The sequence below is a fragment of the Aotus nancymaae genome, unplaced genomic scaffold, assembly GCF_030222135.1.
Source record: "Aotus nancymaae isolate 86718 unplaced genomic scaffold, 86718_ANA_hifiasm-v0.15.2.pri h1tg000006l, whole genome shotgun sequence".
In the NCBI taxonomy this organism is placed as follows: Eukaryota; Metazoa; Chordata; class Mammalia; order Primates; family Aotidae; genus Aotus; species Aotus nancymaae.
In genome coordinates, this window is record NW_026988417.1 from 72,887,085 (window position 1) to 72,907,987 (window position 20,903).

General features: G+C 34.1%; 1 protein-coding gene across 2 annotated transcripts in view; it reads right to left on the reverse strand.

Moving 5' to 3' along the window:
* Nucleotides 1–20,903, reverse strand: part of ANTXR2 (ANTXR cell adhesion molecule 2) — a 161,714-nt gene that overhangs the window by 47,756 nt on the left and 93,055 nt on the right. Inside the window, exons 15-17 of one of the 2 annotated variants that reach the window (XM_064368337.1) lie at nt 18,531–18,698; nt 17,800–17,880; nt 4,499–4,631 (exon numbers count right to left, since the gene is read on the reverse strand). In XM_064368337.1, the coding sequence (XP_064224407.1) occupies nt 4,581–4,631; nt 17,800–17,880; nt 18,531–18,698 (300 nt within the window). In that variant the 3' untranslated portion in view covers nt 4,499–4,580. The remainder of the gene's footprint in view (nt 1–4,498; nt 4,632–17,799; nt 17,881–18,530; nt 18,699–20,903) is intronic. The other variant, XM_021669637.2, reaches the window with a different exon arrangement.

The following is a 20,903-nucleotide window of genomic DNA, read 5'->3' on the forward strand; positions in this document are numbered from 1 at the left end:
TTTGCTTTGGTTTTACAGGTTAGGAACAACAATTATTTTAATATTTTAATATTAAAACTAACATATTGATGTATTTTCTACCACTAATTATATTTTTATTTTTGTAAGTAAAGTATATAACCTTATAATTATTCTTAAGTATTGGCCTCTGCATAATATCTGTAGGTGCTTAAAAATCAATCCACAAATAATTTTCTGACTCCACTATTTACAATATGACTGATTAAAATACTTATATTTATGTTTTGTATATTTTATATTTAAATATTCACTAGTTATTCCTATGTTATATAAATAGTCCACTAGTACTTCCCATTTACATGTTGGCCTTTTCAATTTAATTTTATTGTTAATTTTTTCTTAATTCAACATCTGGGCCCATAATTTATTAATATAACTAAAACACTAAATTCTAAACTTCTCTGCATTTTCTGTAAAACTGATTGATAAACTTTGAAACATAAGGCAGAATTTACATAAGCTAAATTTTTCAATAACCTGTTTAAAGTCAGAGTTAATATCACTTATTACCTATCTACCTGCATGAATGTAGCAACTTGATATCTCTCTATACATATACATATAGTTGTTGTTGTTGTTTGTTTTTGAGACAAGTTCTTGCTCTGCTGCCCAAGCTGAAGTGCAGGGTCACTGCAGCCTCAATCTCTTGATCTCAAGTGGTCTTCCCACCTTGGCCTCCTAAAGTGCTGGGATTACAGGTGTGAGCCACCATGTCCAGATTTACTTGACATTTTAAAGCCTCAGTTTCATTATCTTTAAAATGGCAATAAAATTATTTTGCTGTGAGTTATTTTGAGAATTAAAGTAACATGATAGATGTTTGAAATATTTGAAATATTAAGGGCCTAAAAATGTGTAATTAAAAACTGGGCCAAGTGACAGGCATCTGTAGTCCAGCTACTCAGGAGGCTAAGGTGGGAGAGTCACTTGAGCCCAGGAATTCAAGGCTGCAATGAGCCAAGGCTGTGCCACTGGACTCCAGCCTGGACTAGAGAAAGACACTAGATTTAAAAAAAAAAAAAAGGAATTTGGGATTGAAACAATATTAATTCAGGTCTTTGTTCTATTTATTTAAAAATATCAGAAATACACTTTCATCTAATTAATAAAGAATATGTCATATAAGTATAAAATCATGATCCATACTGAGAGGTTTTTAAATGCATTCAGAGGCCAGAGGCTGGAGGTCAGAGGCCAGACAATATTATTTGTCACCTGGTTAGCTATAGGTAAAAAGCTCACTTAATAAAATGAGTGTATTTAGTTGATTTAAGTAAAAGTGATTGATTTTCATTTAACATTTGTCTATTATTGTTAGGTCAAGTTGGAAAATCGATTTCAATGTGACCCAATGGGAGAACAGTTCCATGTGTCCATATATATTTAATGTCAGGAACACATTAGTACTCCTTTGCTTATAACAGTATTAAATAAAATGATAGCTTGTATTTAAATTATTTACAGCTGTGACACAAGGCAGCAAAATGCAGCATATCAAAATGACAATGGAGATAATCTAATATCACACATAAATCTCTTTTTGTTTTGGAAGAGGAAAATCAGTGAGAAATAGACAAATTTTGTAAAGACAAGAAACTGGCATGAAATTTAAATACATATACAGATCTCTTAAGATCTGTATTTCCCTTAGTCTCTTTCATAAGCAGTTATTTTCAAATTATTTTAAAGTGTAACAGTAGCAAGATATCCATTATGGATCTAGAATCATAGTATTTTTATATTCACTTGAACATATTTTCGAGTACTGTGCAGAATATATGCCATTTTTTAGTCTCACAGAAACTTTTAAAATGTTTGTATATTTATTCATTATTGCTGGCCTCAGGAAATGTCTATTTACTAAAAAAGTATGAATTTAAACATATTTGAAATAATAAGCTAGAATTTCCGCCTGCATGAATTATTCTGTTCAAATATTGTTAAGGCCTACTCTCTGAGGGCAATGTGCAGGGTTTTGGGGATACTTTTATGAGCATAGACAACATCCCATATTCATAGAGCTGGGTTGGTTGAAATCAGATTTAAAAAAAAAAAAAAGACTGCTAGAATTCAAAGGTATCTTTGTGATCATTTATTTCTCTATACACGAAAGAGAAAACTGAACACCAGAAAAATTAGAAAATTTGCACCAGTTTGAAAGTGATAAATGACAGTATCGAGATCCCAAGTCCCCTGACTCCCAATGTAGTGTTTTTTCCAATATGCTACCAAAGGCTATAGGAATGGTTCTAATTTTTCCTCCCTCCTATAACTCATTTTCCCAGACCCTAATCTCTTACATAATTCACTTTCTCAGCTCCCAATCTCTTGCTACAGCCCAAAAAGCAACTTGCAATACCTGGAATATATAAGCTAGTTCATCCCTCTTGTGCTTGTGAACATGCTTGTTCCTCCTGGGGAGAATTGAAGTAGGGATGGCATTTGCCGTATAGGAAGGGGTTGAATTACACAACTTCTAAGGTCCCTTGTGATGTAAAAATTCCTTATTCTGTATAAACTTGCTGGGGAATTTATTGCCACTTCTAAATATTAAATATTATCCATAGATGCCTATGAAATTAAATGTACATTCTATATGTGGGTATTATAGAGTAATATGTATGCATTCTGAATCCATGCCAAAGTAACTTATCAGTAAAAACATAGATACAAAGTTGATAACCCAGGCACCAGAAGAATCAGGTTCAAAATTGAAATTTTAACAGTGCTTCCCTACCTGTGTAATTGCCCTAAGTCAGTCAGTTATTGCCTGAATAGGTAGAAGAATAAAGTGTTGCACTGTAAAATGACAGCATGGAATAATGAGCACTCACTAGATTTTAAAACCTAACTCTGAATCTAGATTCTGTTACTTTCAGCAATGTGCCCTTGGGAAATTCACCAAACAACTCTAGATTTCATATTCTTCATCTGTAAAATGAGAATAATATGACACCTAACTCAGCATTGATAGGACAAAAATGTAATAACAGAATTAAACATACATAAGACATAATATGTGCTCAGTGACTGTTAGCTGAATTGGAGCTCTGACTCTTCCCTATAAAAAGAAAGTGTACTCCCATTTTCTGAAATTATGAGTTCCCTCAACAACTACAATACCTTTCCACCTACCATTAGACACATAAACATCTTCACACACACACAAGGATATGCATGTGTGCATGTATGCACACACGCGCGCGTGCACACACACACACACACATTCTCTCTCATACAAGCATAGGAAGTATTGGAAACCCAAGCTTCTATTCCCGAAAAGCAAGGAAGGAGACCCCTGGCAAATCAAGAAAAATAGCTGAAGCCATGAATCCCTGTTTTTTAGTTAATGAACCTAAATTGTTGTTCTAAAAAACAGAGTGGATTTATATTAGGAAAAAAGTGTTCTTTCACCTAAGAATTCACTTAACCGCTTAACAATCCACCAAATCCACCAATTTCACCTGCTATACCACATATAATATGACCTGCTGTGTCATAATTTTTATATGATTCCTTTTGTAGCCTATAATGAAAGGCTGTCTACAAAGGTAGAGCATTAATACAGGTCTAAGCTACTCAGAAAAAACACCTATTATTTCCATTCCTTTTACAAATTTGAGAACCCTCCAACAGTCTAATTCTAACTTCCTTTGGATCTTCTTATTACCCAATTCAAAGTTGTTATTATCCACAGCCTATAAATTAAAATCTAAATCCTTAACAGCTGCAGATTTTTGCATCTCCAATAATTAATAGGTGCAAAAACAAATTGGTTGATAAATGAAACAAATGAACATTATTTCATTTTTATGTTTTCCTACTTACATTTAAAGATAATCATTAAAGGAAGAAAACACTATTGCAAAAAGTAAAGTATAATATGTCTTAAAGCCAAATTTGTGATTTTAAATTTGTAGAAAACTTAATAACATCCAAGCCACTGATTATACTTTAATACTGAAATTTACATCACTATCATTCAGAGGTAAGATATATGTGTAAAAACTAAAATAATTCAGTGTGCTGTATATTTTCATTACAGAGCTTTTCTTTTTATTTTGTCCAAATAAATGGAGAACATGAGATATAATCCGGAAATCGTATTTTTGAAGTTTTGAGCCTTATCTGTTTTTTAAAGATTTCCTCTTGAGTGATTACAAGCCATTTTTTATAGCCACAATTCTCATAAACAATATGGTTAGTTGCAATTTCACACTGAAAAATATCACAGAATAATAATATACACTTAATGGTAAAAAGGTATTAACTAGACAAACATTAGTGGAACAGCAACAGGAGGAGGAAGGGGAGGAAAACAAAATTTTAAGAAAAGACTGCTTAGTCATTTCAAGTTTCAATCTGTTTACTTCCAAGTGATTAGGGCTGCAATAGTGAAATATGCAACTTTAAAAACATAATTTTTGTTTATTTTTAAAATAACACTTCATTTTCCTATTGCCTGCAAATTACTCACTGAAATACTATCTCTTCCCTATTCTTCATCTTTTTTCTTTTTCTTCTCTTTCTCCTTTTCTGGCTCTTGATTCTCTTTCCTTCTATATCACCTCATAATCTGATGTTTCCTCTTCAGTGAAGTATTTTGTATGCTGGTAAACATGAAAGTAATATTATTCAGATTTACTGCTGTTGCTATACCTAGGGATTTTATTTGAATTTATTGATACTTGTCTGTCATTCCTAACTGCCCTACAGTAACTGTCAAATGGTGAAGTTCTGAGTATCAACCCAAGGAAATATTTGAAATATGTAAATGAAAATATTTTATAACACACACACACACACACACACACACACACATACACACCCCTCTCCTTCCTAAACTTCTTATCTCATAAAAGAGCATCTGATGCCAGAGCATAAAAGTGTATTAAGGGCTTAACAACAGTATTAATAACTCAGATTTAAAACTCTTGGCAATTAATTAAGATTAATGATAGAAGTCATCCTCTTTTCTCCAGTGTAACACTTCCTCACAAATTTTCAATCTCCGATTCGTTGGCCCCTCCATGCTCATTTCAGGCTGTGAAAAAGGGAGGTCTTGAAACTTCGATCCTGTTATTTGCTGCTTTTTGTATCTGAGATTAAGGAAGTAGACATCGGCAAATTTACAACCAACAGTTCAGACAGCTGTCTTACTTTAAGCAGTTAATGGAAAAGGAACTAATCTAGTTAAGAGCATAAGACTAGTTCATAAATCTGGATTCAGAGGACAGTTAAAACCATCCCACCTCTTCTGGAGAGTAGTAACTGAATTAAATTCTCTTCTCACTGTTGAGAAGAGCCAGAATTTCTGTAAACTCGACTAATGAGGCACCCAGAGCTAACATAAACCACATATAGGCCAGTACCATAGATGACTAGGCAAGAGATTAATTAACATTAAAATATATGATTTGGCTAGAACAAATACGCTCTCATAAGAATTCCAACCACTGAAAACTTTTCTTGAATGGAATATGAAATAAAGATCAAATCTGATTTTAAAATATGAAAACAATGCCACCGAAAGCAAAAAAATTCTGAAAAAGACAATAAAAATTACAAGCTTTCATTTGTTCAAAATTTAAACTAAAGGAAAATAATTGTTATGTTTTTATAATACAGAAAATGTTCAATAGATTTAATTATAATTTAAAATTAATCATCCAAAATGACTAATTTTAGCTCAATATAAATAATATTTCTCATGTATCAGCATGCTCAGCTGTATCTTTGTAGAAAATAATTCAAACTTGTCAAATTTCAGAATTGTTCTGTCTTAATTTTCTCAGTAGCTTAATTTATAAGTAGTAAAATAATAAGGTGACAGAAACGTTTAAATTCTACAAATTCAAATGATATCTCTCTTATGAATCACTAGGGTCTAATGCATATATTCATTAACATAATTTATAGTTTTAATTATAATAAAACTAAGAGGAACAATAATATACAAAATTCTGCTCCTCAAATCAATACCTCATGCATATTACAGGGTAATTATGTTATCTGATAGCATAGGACACTGTACCCAGAATTAGAAAGTTAAAATCTTGACCCTGCTCACTGAGCTGTGGGAAGCACAATGGTGTGTTCTTGTCTAGTAGACATCAGTTTAGATACTTCCGGTGAGGAATAGAGCAAATGACTGAAAGAAAAATTACATAACTAAAATTTGAAAGACATACATGAGGAAAATGGTTAAGTCGCGTTAAACACAGATAATGTAGTGACAATAGGGCATCCAAGCAGGAAATTCATATAAGCTCTCAGAGACATGCAAGTGGAATTCAAGAGGGAAGGTCGAATTGTCTAAGAATGATGTCTAATGATGAGGACAAAGCAGTGGAAGTCTCAATCAATGTTAGGAAGTCAGACAAGGGAAAGAAATGAAAGAATTAGAGAAAGATAATGAGAGAGTAATCCCACTTTACTCTAGAACTTTTATCTGTATGCTATATATGTAAACATGCTATTTGAATGTTACATGAAATGTTTTACAGACTTACTCTTTTAGGCAACTAAGATTTGAGATGTGCAAATGCATGTGTGTGTGTGTGTGTGTGTGTGTGTCTCACCAATCTGCACTAGGTTCAGCCTTAAAGCTATTTAAATAAAATACACTAAATTCATACTTAACTATTAAGAAATAATTCCTGTTGGGAAATGGCTCTAGAAAAAAAACAGTGCTTGATTAAAAAAAAAAAAACTATTAGAAACCTCCAATATGATTCAAAACAAAAGTAGGCTTAGTACTGGAATATGATTATGAAAGTTTATATATGTATTATTTTCAGTACACTAACCTGCTTACTAAGAAGCATTATGGGAACCTAAAGTATCTTTCTGCCACATTTTCCAAGTGAAAAGAGCTCTTTAAGGAGAAAGAGATGATTGCATATCAGAGAATAAAATTGTTGGGAAATGGCAATGAGTTTGCAGAAACTATCCCAACTTTATAAATTGTTTAAAAGCATAAGGAGAAAAACATTCTTGTAATTACTTGAAATTAAGAGAGTGTTAATTTTTAACCCTAAGTCGGAAAAAATAAAATGGTAAACAAATGTGCACTGGTATTCTTTCATTTCTGTCTCATTTTCTGTTTATTTTTCTCTTTTTCTTTGTTATTTGCAAAGTTTGAAAAATAAATTATTTTTATTTTATACTTCAAAATTATATCAGTTTCAAAATTCTCAAATGTTAGAGGTTGGAATTTGATTCAGAGTACAATTAGTGGAAAATACAAATAAAGATGATATGGAAAAATTTTTAAAGAAATTACTTAGAGATTATAAATAATTATTACTACTGCATACTACTATATATTAGTTACTATGTTATACAAATCCTAGTGTTTTATTTATAAATAAAAATGAAATGAAAGATATTTAGCAAAGTTAAAAAGGTATTTATAAGTACATTTTTAGGAATAAAGGGGCAATAAAAGTTTCCTATTCAAGCCAATTTTCTTAACTGAGTTATGAAGCTCTCCTTAAACTAAACTTATAAATGGGGGTCTGGTAGACATAAGGGCACCATTAAAATGCATTCTATTTAAGTAACACACTATCTACAAACAAAATGCCTTTTATCTTCCATTGGACTGGGTCTTCTGGCTCTAAATTTAAAAATAAGTAATATATGCAGAATAATGTAGGTTTTTGTAATTTATTAGAAATTATAGTAATTTATTTAAATATGTATTTAACCCTCTGTAATAAAAAGTATGCAAAAGCTATATACAAAGTAATCAAAAAACAGGAAAAAAAGGTTATAATTGTTTCTGTGTTGACATTTCTGCTCCCCATTGGATGATTTAATTGACATCAATTAAATCACATCACAACCATATGCTGAGCCTAAAAATGAATGCGTTTAGTCCTGGACCACCAAGACACTTCAAAAGTATTATTAATATTATTTTTCAAGATGGGATCTTGCTCTGTCACTCAGGCTGGAGTGCAATAGTGTAATCATGGCTCACTGCAGGCTTGACATCCCTGGCTCAAGCAATCCTCCCACCTCAGCCCCCCAAGTAGCTGGCACTACAGGCATGTGCCACTATACCAGGCTAATATTTCGTCTGAATTTTTTGTAGAAACGAGGTCTCCCTATGTTTCCCAGGATGATCTCAAACTCCTGGACTCAAGGGATTCTCTAATCTCTGCCTTCCAAAGTGTTGGGATTGCAGGTGTGAGCCCCACACTCAGCCAAAAGTATTCTTTCAGGGTGCCAAAGCTCACTGACAATGATGAAAAGTTTTATTTCGATGTATTGAGAAGAGGTATTTATACTAATCATTTTTTGTTTTTTGTTTACCAGAAGGTTGCTGATAATTTTAATCAAGATGAATATCTACATAAACTTATACATTAATACATAAAATGTATATGATTCCGCTAAATAGCAAATAATGCCCATATGGGGAATGGAGACAACTAAGTACCCAAGTTCTATTTATAGGTTCTTTGAAAAAAAAAATAAACTTTTTGGTAATTTAAATGATTAAACTTTGCAAATTCTGCATTTCGATTCAGGGAACCAGACTGAGTTAACACCTTTGCCAATTTATATAACTAATTAAGAGATTATTTTATTTAAACTAAGAAACGTTATCAAAAAGCATTCTATTTCATGAATTTGTTATTTTCCACAGAAACAGTTTATGATATACACAGTGAGCAAATATGTTCCATAAGAATATATACACATATACAGTTATAAACATACTATGTGCACACTCATATATATGTGCACATAGTGCATATATAGTCATATATATATGAATGTGCACATAGTATGTTTTTACATATATATAGTGTGTGTGTGTATATATATCTATATACATATACACACACACACTCCTAATTTAGTCAGTGGGATAATAGCAATAATGGCATGCTCATGTGATGGATTATTCTAACAAAAATTTATCTTTCAAATATGTATAAACTGAAGATAATTACTTCCATTAATTTAAGTGGAATATGATGTTATTTTAAAGATGCCCTGAAAGGTAAAGGCCAAAGATAATAAAAATGAAAGATATCAGTGATAATACAAAGAATGGAAAAGTCTAGTGGTATTATTTTCCAGCTTTGTTGCATTGGAATTGCCCTAAAAAAAAAACTATAACAAATTTCAGATTTTACAGAAATAAAAGATAAACAATCGGTTTACATTTTTAAAACATTTTTATGTTTTCTACTCTTTCACTTTAATATACAAAAGGAAATGTCTAAAAATACATGGGCATTTTATGTATAATAGGACTGACTCAATTAGGCTATAACAGAGGGGTTTTTTTTTATAGACCCTAAAATTCATAACAAAGTTCAACTATATGGCACAAAATATTTTGATGGAACCTAAAAACTAAATTTAAGAATGTAGTCCCTTTTAAAAATAATGATTTTTTGGAGTAATAATATTGAGTAGCCAGGCTATCAATATAAATACATGTTAATAATTTTTTTAAAGAATGTAGTCATTAGCAGCATAATTCTAGGCACTGAAGACATCTGAAGCATCAGAGCAATTGAGTGAAGTTTTCAATCTGCTCTGAAAGACTCATTGATGGTTACACTTCACAACTGTGATGGGAATACAATGGAGTGTGATGCAGAATCTCTTCTATACAGATGCTTACTCTATTTGAAGATGACATCATTTAAGAGTGCTGAGCACTGGGCGATTTGTAAACATAATGGAGTACAGAGCCATCTTGAGAAGGTCGGAATCACTTAAGAAGCCACCACTAAAAAAGGCAAGGCCAGTTTGAGCCTGAAAGTTCAGAAGCGGTACTGAAAGGCACGAACATAAATCTAAAACTAGAGATGTAAACAAGAGGTAGAGCCCAAAGCCTCTGCCTTTGAGGTTATTAAGGCTTCTCTGCTCCCTTTTAAACTAACTTGTGCAACCTATCTTCTCTGATATTTTTGTGGGTTTTGCTGTAGCCTTAAAAAATTGGAGGATCAAGATAGTGTTCTGTCAGAATGAACATTCTTGAAAAAGCAGCCGCTGTCAATCATTTCAAAAAATGAAATTACATCTCATCTGCATAACTGACAAAAGTCCCCTCAATATACTGAAAATATTTATGTTGCTTATTTCACCAAGTACACAAAAACTTTGCCACATACTACCGTCTGTGCTTAAGCCATTGCTCCCTGGGTACTTCCCCCTCCAAAGGATACTTCTGTGTCAGCAGCTCTCCTTTTTCTCAAGAAAGGGAGCCTACATTTTATCAATGATAATATTTTACGTTACTATAGAATCTTTATTATCTTACCATTCCCAGGAGTTCTTATCAGGGTAATATTTTAACCAATTCTATTATGTCACATTTACGTGTGCACAATTAGGACTTCTTGCAGTATTTCCACTGAAAAGCCAACAAATTCTTGAATTTTTTGTTTCTGGCTGAATGTAGGTAATAGAGAAGGAGAATCTCCCAAAAAGAAAATGTTTGCTTACTTCTGACTTAAAACATTTTATTTTTTATATGCAACTATAGGAATGAAGTCTTTATGAATACAAATCAATTCAAGTCAATACAATTTTGTAAATTTTGTTTTACTAAAAAATTACATCCGTCTGCAAAAAAATCTAATTCAAATTCACCTCGGTGTTATAAAAAACCTTATAAGTTTAAAAACAAATGGTGGATGTACTTGAGTGTTACTAGCATTCTTCAACTGCTGTGTACACACTTTTATGTCTGCTTACTGGTGAAGGAGGGACTGCCGTCTGAAGGTTAACATAACCTCGATTACAGCCAAGATGCTCCTTGGAGATATAATTGGTTTGTGGAACTACTCCAAAACTAGTGCTGCGCTTTCTTCTTTCCTTGCCTTTCTGCTCCTCTAACTCTCTCTTTTCAAATCAAAAAGGAGAACGCATGGTAATGCATCATTTATAAATTACCTTGTTACTGCGAAAAACAAAACACTGCTTTGAAAACCAAACAAACTCCTGCTGCGGACTCCGGCATGTTTGATGGAGGCCCTTCAAAAGAGTCCACGGCTTAATGGAGGTTGTTTATGTGGAGACTTCGATCTGTACCTGCTGTCCCCTGTCACTCCCTGGAAACTTGGCGGCAGATGTTGCAGCGTTAAGTTGTCTCTGAAGTGGTTTTCTGTCCTCGTCTCCCCACCGCAACGGAGTCAAACTACATTAGATCTCTTATTTGTGCCTAAGGCAAGTTTGGGAGCGCAGCTGTGTCCACCCCCACTCCTACCTTTGGTGTTTCAGGCCTCCAGGCAGCGAGAGCGAGACCAAAACGGTTCTGCCGCTCTCAACTACCTCTGCTGACAATCCCGCCGCTCGCTGCGGGCTGGGGAAGCCGCTGCCGCCGCTGCAAACAGATGTCAGCGACAACCTGCTAGCTTACACCTGGACGCGCGGCCCTCACCTCACGCGCCGCGCTGAAACATTCATGACTCGGAGGACTTCCTGCCGCAATCAAAGCCCGGGCCCGGCGTGCGGCCCGCGGACCCCGCCACCTCGGCGAGGGCTGGCGCGCGGAAGGGAGGGCGAGAGACGGCCCGAGCGGGAGACTGCTCGCCGGCTTTGATACTTTATGCCTGAACTTCAATTACTTGATCAAGGACTTCAATTCAGCAGTGTATTCTTCCGCAAACGAGCCCGGTGCGGCCTCGGAGCCATTAAAGGGGCGCATTTGGCTTGAAATTCACCGTGACCGGACTTACAGAGTAAATGTGCATGACTCTGGGTTGAGTTCTAGGAACAATGATTTGTTTATACAACTGGACTTGGGTCTCAAGAGGCAGAATCTGCAGTAAACAATTATAAATAAATGACAAGATTGTTTTCCTAGGTAGAAAACATGCTGTTGACTAGGCAGAGGTTGCATTATTTAGAACCATTAGGCACCACCTGAAAACAATTATGTTTTATCGTCTCCCAGGTGGCATAAAGTTTGTTTTGCCTTTTTCTTAGAGTCACTATTACTTCCTTTAAAAATTTGGTATGAGAAAAGATTCTCATTTACTTCTTGACAATACACATAGAACTCTATCCACCTATAACTAAAACAATTGTTTAAACTCTTCCTGATTTCTGCAGTGTACAAATTGCTTTATAATCACACATGCAACTTGTATACCTGTACAAAATCAAAAGTAAATATGCATATATACACACACAAACCATTATGAGCACAGAAAACACAGGAAAATAAAATTATTTGCAAAATATATTCACCTATTTATATGTTGATAAAGTTTCTTTTAAAAAGAATTGAACTTAACAGACAATAACATTTGTTCCAGTGAACTTTTTGCTATACATAGACAATTCTTTTAGAGGGAATCAATGTATCTAATCTAAGCTGATACAATGCTATTTACAAATTTCCTAATATTCCTAATATTAGATAATTTGTTGAGAAGATAGATTTGTTGATATAAAAGTGATACACATTGTCAAAGGGCAATGGACATCTCTTAAAGATATAACACCTTTCATAAATTAGTCTAAGTTGAATGTTTTTCATTTAATCAGATTTTGATTATTAGGGGTGTAAGTTTGCAAATAATAGGATTTCACTCTTGCTTAGAGCCCAATTATAGGTGTGATTATTTAAAGCTAACAAAATAACTCCAGGACTAATTTTTCTCATTCCATGAATGATTATGCCAGGACTTAAACACACACACACACACACACACACACACACACACTACTCTGAGGTCAATTAATTTTCTCCCTTCTTCAAGCAAATATAAATATAAATATAGATAGATAGTTGTTTAAAAAAACAGCCAAGAGAAGTAGGGAATACTACCACTTGGGTCTCTTAGACCCCTAAATTTTAATTTTCTTTATTCCATGTAATTCCATGAGATAAACCATGTCTATATAAACTAAATTGGTAAAAGCCATAAGGTTCAGTGACTTTAATTATTTTACCAAATAACCACAGTAAGTAGAAGGTAACAGTGAGCTGCGAATGTCTTCTCATGCACAGATAAAGCATTACCAAAGCAGATCATCCTATTTTAATATCATGCATCAAAATTATCTGTGCCAAATATACTCTAAATTTCCTGATACTCTTCCTGCCTCTGGGTCATTATTTTCTGAACAGGTAAATTACTGTAAGTTCCCCAAATGAAAGATACTCTAAAGCAAAAAAGAACTGCAATTTAAGAAATATTATGTGCTCTTTCTATAAAATGGAAATAAAATTTGTATGATATTAGAGTCTCGATGCACTTTACATCGCTGTCCCATGCAAATATGATTTTATTTAAACAAATAATTATTAACTTTTGGATAATATTTTTATGTTTACATTATTTTAGAGACTTTTAAAAACTTCACTGAAATATTTACTATAATTAAGTGTCCTCTGATTGCTGCAGATTCTTTTTGGCACAAATATCACAGAGTCACACAGTTGCCTTTGTCAATAAAGATATTTACTGTGCTTGTGAGCATAATAATAGAGCAACTGAAGGCTTCATTTGTTCAAAAGAAGCCAACTGAAAATTAGAATATAAAAATGTATAAAATAGTATAAGAAATTGTCAAAACAGAGTGAAAGCATAGTGGAAATAAAAGTATTTAAGAAGAATCAAAGAAAAAAGAAGGAAGAAAGGAAGGAAAAGAGGGAAGGAAAAAGGGAGGTGGGGAGGAAGGGAGGTATGATAGCACTTTAGAGACAATGAAACCAAAATAGTATGGTTTCCTAATACACACTGTAAACTTATAAAAAACTAGGGGGCCCTTCAATTATCCTAATAATATACAGAAAACTATTTCACTAATGTAGTGGAATAATTCTTCCTGTGTATTTTTATGATTTAATCTTTGGAAAAAATGTAGGTTAAGGTTTATATGTGTGTGGGACAGGAAATTTATATTGGAATTAATTCTATAAAATAAAGAAGACCTGGTTGATGATGTAGAGTTGACATAAATTTGGATTTTTTTTTTTTTTTTTTGAGACAGGATCTCTATCTGTTGCCCAGGCTGGAGTGCAGTGGTGCGATCTCAGCTCACTGCAACCTTCACCTCCCAGGTTCAAGCAATTCTGCCATCTCAGTCTCCTGAGTAGCTAGAACTACAGGTGTGCCCCACCAAGCCTGACTAATTTTTTGTCTTTTTTGATAGAGACAGGGTTTCACCATGTTGGCCAGTTTGGTCTCCAACTCCTTGCCTCAAGTGATCCACCTGCCTTGGCCTCCCAAAGCTGGGATTACAGGTGTGAGCCACCACACCCAGCCACACTGATAATAATCTTTGTGAAACATTAATAATCTTTGTGAAATCTTAATAATCTTTGTGAAACATTGGAAATGAAAAGCTGGGGGAAAAATGTGGGGGGCAAAGACTTCTCAAGTTGTCTAAAGGGAAAAAGGTCATGTGGTGATAAGTATAGACTTGACATAAAACCTCAGTCTAAAACAAAATAATAAAAATTATAAAGAAGCACTAGCAAGAAACATAAAGACAAAACAGCAAATCATGCCAAGCTTACCTGGTTTTCTTGAGCAAAGCATGTGTGGTTGGTTTGGTTAGATGGGTGAATAGATAAATATACATTATGTCTTAAATTCAGCAAGGAATTTAACAAAATTTATTAAATATCCTTGGGAATAATGTAGTAAACTTAGTTTGTACTGTTGGATAGGTTCCTAGCTTTTAACACAGTTATGTCACCTAACTGTGAAGCGTCCATCTATGAGGAAAGGCTCTCGTGGGATGCCACACTGAGGTTTTAACATTGGCTTGAAATAAAAACTTGCAGGTAAGAAAACTGCAGAAGCACTAAAGCTAAAAAGAATAGGTATGCCAATCAAAGATTAACTCAGACTGCATCAGGTACACACAGAATCATAATATGTATCTGATAAAAAAACAATTGAATCGACAACTGATGTTTACTAAGCCTGAAGTCCTGCAGTTAAGTAAAAACAAATTTTTTAAAAGGCATAAATAGCATAGGTGTAGAGTGGGAAAAGTGGGGTTTTAGTTGACCTCACATAATAAAAGTCAGCTATATTTTATCTATATCTCTCAGGTTCAGGATCTTTCAAAACTGAAAGTTTTATCCTACATTTGTCACCAAAATTCACTTGGAAGCAATAAATTTTATATACTAATATACAATAGAAAATGTCTGAATAATACAATTAGGAGATGATGCTTTACTTAATATTTGATACAGACTATATCATATTCCTAAAATCAGAAAAATTCTGAATTTTGAAACAATCTGACCTCAAGAGTTAGGATAAAGGCTTTGGACTTATCTTAGACAAAAGTGTGACCAAAGCAATTAAAAGAAACGAAAGAGAAAAAAAATCTTGGTCAAAATAATGGAAAGGAAAGCATTATTCTTCAAACATGGAAAAATAAATACCGTTGGAGCAATATTTGAACTATTACAGCATTATAATTTAAGAATGTTAAATTTATTTGGTATCTAACAGTACCTGATCTATGTTAAGCACTAGGTAAATATTTGTTGAATGAATGATTATAATGCATCATTTTAAAAACTAAACATACCGATTTATCTATACTCAAATATACCTTATTTTCTATTCCCAACGAGTCTTTCTGGTTTTAACTTCCAAAGCCCAGATTATCTGGCAAACCACAAATCACTGGCTCTGTGACTTTGCTCATGATGCCACATCTATAGAAATGTTCAATCTACCTATCTCCTACCCATATTCAAAGACCTATATTTTTGAAGAAGCTTTCCCTAATTTCTTCTGAGGGAAAGCTAACCTTTATTCCTCTGTGTACTCAAGAGTACCCAGAACATATTCCAGAACAGATCTTATTTTTGTACGTGTCCCAAACAAAGTTCAGGTTTCTTAAGGGCAGAGGCTACTATTTGTTTCTACCCTTCAATATCACCTGACACCACTGCTTGTACATATTTACAATCCAAAAATTACTGAATTGAACAAAATGAATAGGAATAATGAAAAAATCAAAAACCAAATTGCAATCATGACAGTCAAAAGAAAATATGAAGTATTAGCAAGAGAGCTGAGACCACTGTCTGTTCTTGTTGGTTAGCACATATTCAATGTTAGCTCAATACGCAGCACTTAATAAAGTGAAAATTATTGAACAAATAAACTAGTGTCTAACCTGGGGAAGAAAAATGAAGATGATGCATGAAAACAATTTTAAAACACATGAACTGAAAGTCTAGCATATAGAAGAGGAAGAAGAGTCATTACATGTTGTTCCAGAACAGAACTCCAGATCACAGATGAATTTAAAAAGACACAAATTTAATTACGTGAAAACTTTTTAGAACTACAGTGATCTGATAATGAAAGAGGCTGCTTTATAAACCAACTAGTTCTCTCTACTTATGGTCCAAGCAAACAGTAAATGATGATCTGTTGGAAAAATTCCAGGAATAAGTTTTCTCAGATTTGGAATTTTAAAAAATCCTCTGAAGTTGAAGTTTATGAACTTTATTCCCTTGTTAAAACAGAGGAATGATCACATTGACACACAATGAAACAATTCTGTTGAGGTAGGAGCCAGTATTGGATTCTGGAGGCAAGGCTTGGACACAAGACCTAATTAGTGGTTAACTAAAACAGGGAGAGGGCAAAAACACTTTCCCATAAGACACACTGACCAGGGTGCCGTGTCAGTTTGCCATTGCCATGGCAATGCCCAAAAGTTACCACCACTTTCCATGACAATGGCTCAATGATCTGGAAGCTGTCACACCTTTTCTAGAAATGTCTGCACGATCCACCCCTTAACTTTCATATAATTAAAAGTGGGTATCAATATGACTACAAAACTACCTCTGAGCTGCTCCTCTGGGCATTCTGCCTATAGCTCAGCCCTGCTCGGCAAGGAGCAGTACTTCTGCTGTTGCTAACCCCTCTGACTCACCTTTGAATTCTTTTCTGGATGAATCCAGGAACTTTCCCGGGCTAAGCTCCAATTTAGGAGCTCTCCTGCCCTGCATCAAATTCTTTCCTGGATGAAGTTAAGAACTCTCCCAGACTGAGCTTCAATTTTGGAGCTCACCTGCCCTGCATCACTACTATTATGAACTGTACTGTCTCTGAACCAAACCTATTCATCGTTACACATGAAAAGGTTTTAAACAATTTTTCATACATCAATACAATGAAAAATAGTACTAATATATTACAGAAATTATAAAACTGGAGTAATTGTAGCCAAATTTCCAAAACCAAACTACAGCCTCAGATAGGCTTCCCTGAATGGGAAAAATACATATATATACTTATGTGTGTATGTGTTTATCACTATCACAGATTTTTATAACTTTAAAGACATTTTTACATATAGTCAAGAAACACAATTACATCAACTGTTGAAGGCAGGGAACATATTTATGCCGATAAAACAGATTCTGGGGCCTTTTCCCTAGGCCTCCTTGCTACTAAATGCTAGAGAAGGACTTCAGCTACTAACTCCCAGTCTGTTGGAACGTTGTGTCTTCAAAGTCAAGGGCTGATGCAATGAGTGTGCTTATTAAAGTATGTGTACAAATGACCAGAATTTTAATGAATTACTTGAAAAAAAGAATGGTGTAAAAATGTTGTTTGAAGATGCATTATCACAATAGGTAATTTATAGAAAACTGTATGTAACAGAAATCTACATTTAACAATATTTCCTTCCTCAAGTGGAATAGGGCTTTAAAATCATTTTTTATTACTATTTCCCTGCCTTCATTATACTGACCCAAGCAGTTAGCTCTTTCTCATTACATTCCCATATACAAACCTCATCTCCTTCCTGAGGTCGCATCAAAGAAACCCGGTCATACTGCCGCCTCAACAAAGCCCAGAGAGCATCAAGACGACCCTAAGGGAAAATGAGATTTGTGAATTCCCAGAGAATGTACTCAATCTCTATTTACTGAATAAATGAACACATAAAATGAAGAAAACAAAATCTTCTCTATCCTCATTTCTTTCATAAAATAAACTAATAAGTAACAGAAACTTGGAGGTTCTCATTGCCAAGAAAGCGTTCAGCCGTTAAGAGTGTACAATAGTTTGCTGCATCCATCATCCCATCATCTATATTAGGTATTTCTCCTAATGCTATCCCTCCCCTATCCCTCTAACCCCTGCTATCCCTCCCCCACTCACCTATACCCGGACAGGCCCCGGTGTGTGAAATTCCCCTCCCTGTGTCCATGTGTTCTCATTGTTCACACCCAAATACCTATGTAATAAACCCTGCATGTTCTGCACATGTACCCCAAAACTTAAAGTATAATAAAAAATAAAAATAAAAAAAGAGCTAGATAGTAAATCTTATAGGCTTTGCCAGCCACATGGTCTTGGCTGCAACTATTCAACTGCTGCAGTTAAAAAAAAAAATTGTACGATGAATATCTGCAATTTGATCTACCTTAGCCCTCTTTCAAGTAGTTGAGGGGACACAGGACTAAAAAAGATATGTCTCCATAAGATCTGAGTTAAATTACACAAAATTTGGACACTTACCTTAATTGGCGTGTACCATTTTGTCTGAGGAGGCTGGTATGTGGGTTTGGGTCTAGGTGGTCTAGGCCTGATGGGTTCTTCTGTTTCTTCAGGAATCTTCACCACAGCATTTTTGGCTTTCTCTAGCCTTGCACCTTCCTCAGTAGATCCTTTATCACCCCAACGAACCTGTAAAACAAAGGGAAAGTACTGTTATCTGACACAAAGTGCCCTAGAGAAACAGGCCATTATTGAGCCTTTGGTCCTTTGGTTCACATCTCAGAGTGAAAAAGGAGGTGAGCAGCTATCCTAATTCCTAATTTCCCCTCTTCAGAAATAGGTTTCCGAATAGGAGAGGCTGAATAGGTTTCTCACCACTCCTTACTGTATTTAATAGTAAGATCCTTAAAAAAAAAAAAAAAAAAAAAAGACTCTTTGTAAAAATCTGGAGCCAACTAAATTTGAAGCAACCATTTTTCCATAGTTTTAAATAAAGAGTCCATTTGTGGTTTACATATGAAACGCATGGCAGTGTGTAATTCTGTTCTCTAATTTGGTTTGTTCCCCTGCTAGCTAAACACATACCCATATGTAGTGATGACACTGGGAGAAATAGATGAAAATGATGATAGTTAGCATTTACTGAGTGATTACTATGTGTCAGTTCACATTTAATCCATACAAAAATGCAGCGAGATAGAGACCATATTTTCTTCTTTCCAGATGAGGCACAAGGAGGTTAAGTGATGTGCTCAAAGTCAAACAGCTAATAAGTGACAGGGCAGGATCTGAACATGTGTAATCTGAAATGGGTCAATAAGTTTCAAATTGGTTTGAATTTTGCAAATGTATTTTATACAAAAGAGTTGCTTCTTCCAAACTTTTCATCACGTTTGATTAAGGCAAAAAGTATGATTTGAACATTTAGTTTTTGAAAGTAAAATAATTATAATGAGAGTTTTCTTTACTTTTATAGTTTTATTTTGTAATGTACTGTTCAGCCTTTAGTTCCCAACTCATCTGAGTATGATTGTTTGACATATGATTTTTTCATCAAGAAGGTCAAACCTAAAAAGACTGCTTTGAAAAGAAAAATTCAGGAACACTAGATAATTCCACAAACTATAGTAAATTTCCTCCTCTGAAAACTCTTGACATTGAAAAACCGCAAGATCAAGTGACTTCTTTTTTTCGATAGAAATTAAGAGCAAAATTTGAATCAAACTGGGCATGTAAATAGAATGCGGCCCCTGGAGAAGGGCTTGTCCAAAGAGGAGTAGTGGGAAGTCCTACAAAAAACCAAGGATATCACCAAAGACGGGCAAGATCAGAGGAGTGAATCTCTAAAAAGCTATACTAAGACCTACCCAGGGCACACTATGGCACACTAGAGTTAAGTGATTTCTTAAAAAAAAAAAAAAGAACCTAAGACTCCCCAAAGCATTTTAATGATTATATTAGTGGGTAGGGATAGAGAAGATTATTATTCATAGACAGAACTCTTCAGGCTTTTTGATAAGGCTTACTTAGATGTTTTTACCTTTTTTTACTACAATTTTAGAACGGGCTTTCAATTTCAAGTGGGCCCTGTTGAGTCATTAAAATGTATCCATATCTTTCAGTGTGATCAGTGATACTAGAATGTTTTTTATGAGGTTGTTAAAATTGTTTTAAACACCATTAAACCTTTAGAGCTAGATAGTTGGCTTTCTTTCCAGAGAAATGACCTTCTCTTTCCAACCACAGTGTTGTCACCTAGATAAACTAACACTTATGAAATCTTTAGATACAGCTAGATTGAATTAAAAACTCTAAAACTGGGACATATATCCTTGCAATTGTAAAGGCTCAATTTTAAGAAACAAAAAAAAAAGATACACAATTAAGTAAACACACAAATGTCATAACTTAGAGAAGTCATTCAGGGCAGAAATAGAAGTAGATACAATTTAGATCCAATCAGAAATGATAGGCTTTAGCATAGACAGCTCCCTGGCCTGTTTCACATTGATATTGCAGAGGTAATGATAATCATATTCTTCCTTCAAGTTTCAACTGGCACTATTCTCAGATTTTAAAATGTATGTATAAAGCTAGTTAAACTAGAGTGCTGACCCAATGTGGCATTTCTAGGGACTAAACTGTCAAATGACTATACTTGAGAAATGTAGTTGCTGAGATCTAAAGAAGATTCATTAAATAAATTCCTTAGTTTTAGTTCATGAGAGAGCTATTTAATCATCATCATCATCATCATCACCACCACCACAAACACCACCACAAACAATTCTCACTTACTCAAAGTCTGAAACTAGAAATTATTAGAGTTTTCAAATTCTTAAAAGCAATTAAATATACATATATGTATTAAACATACATATATGCATGTATAAA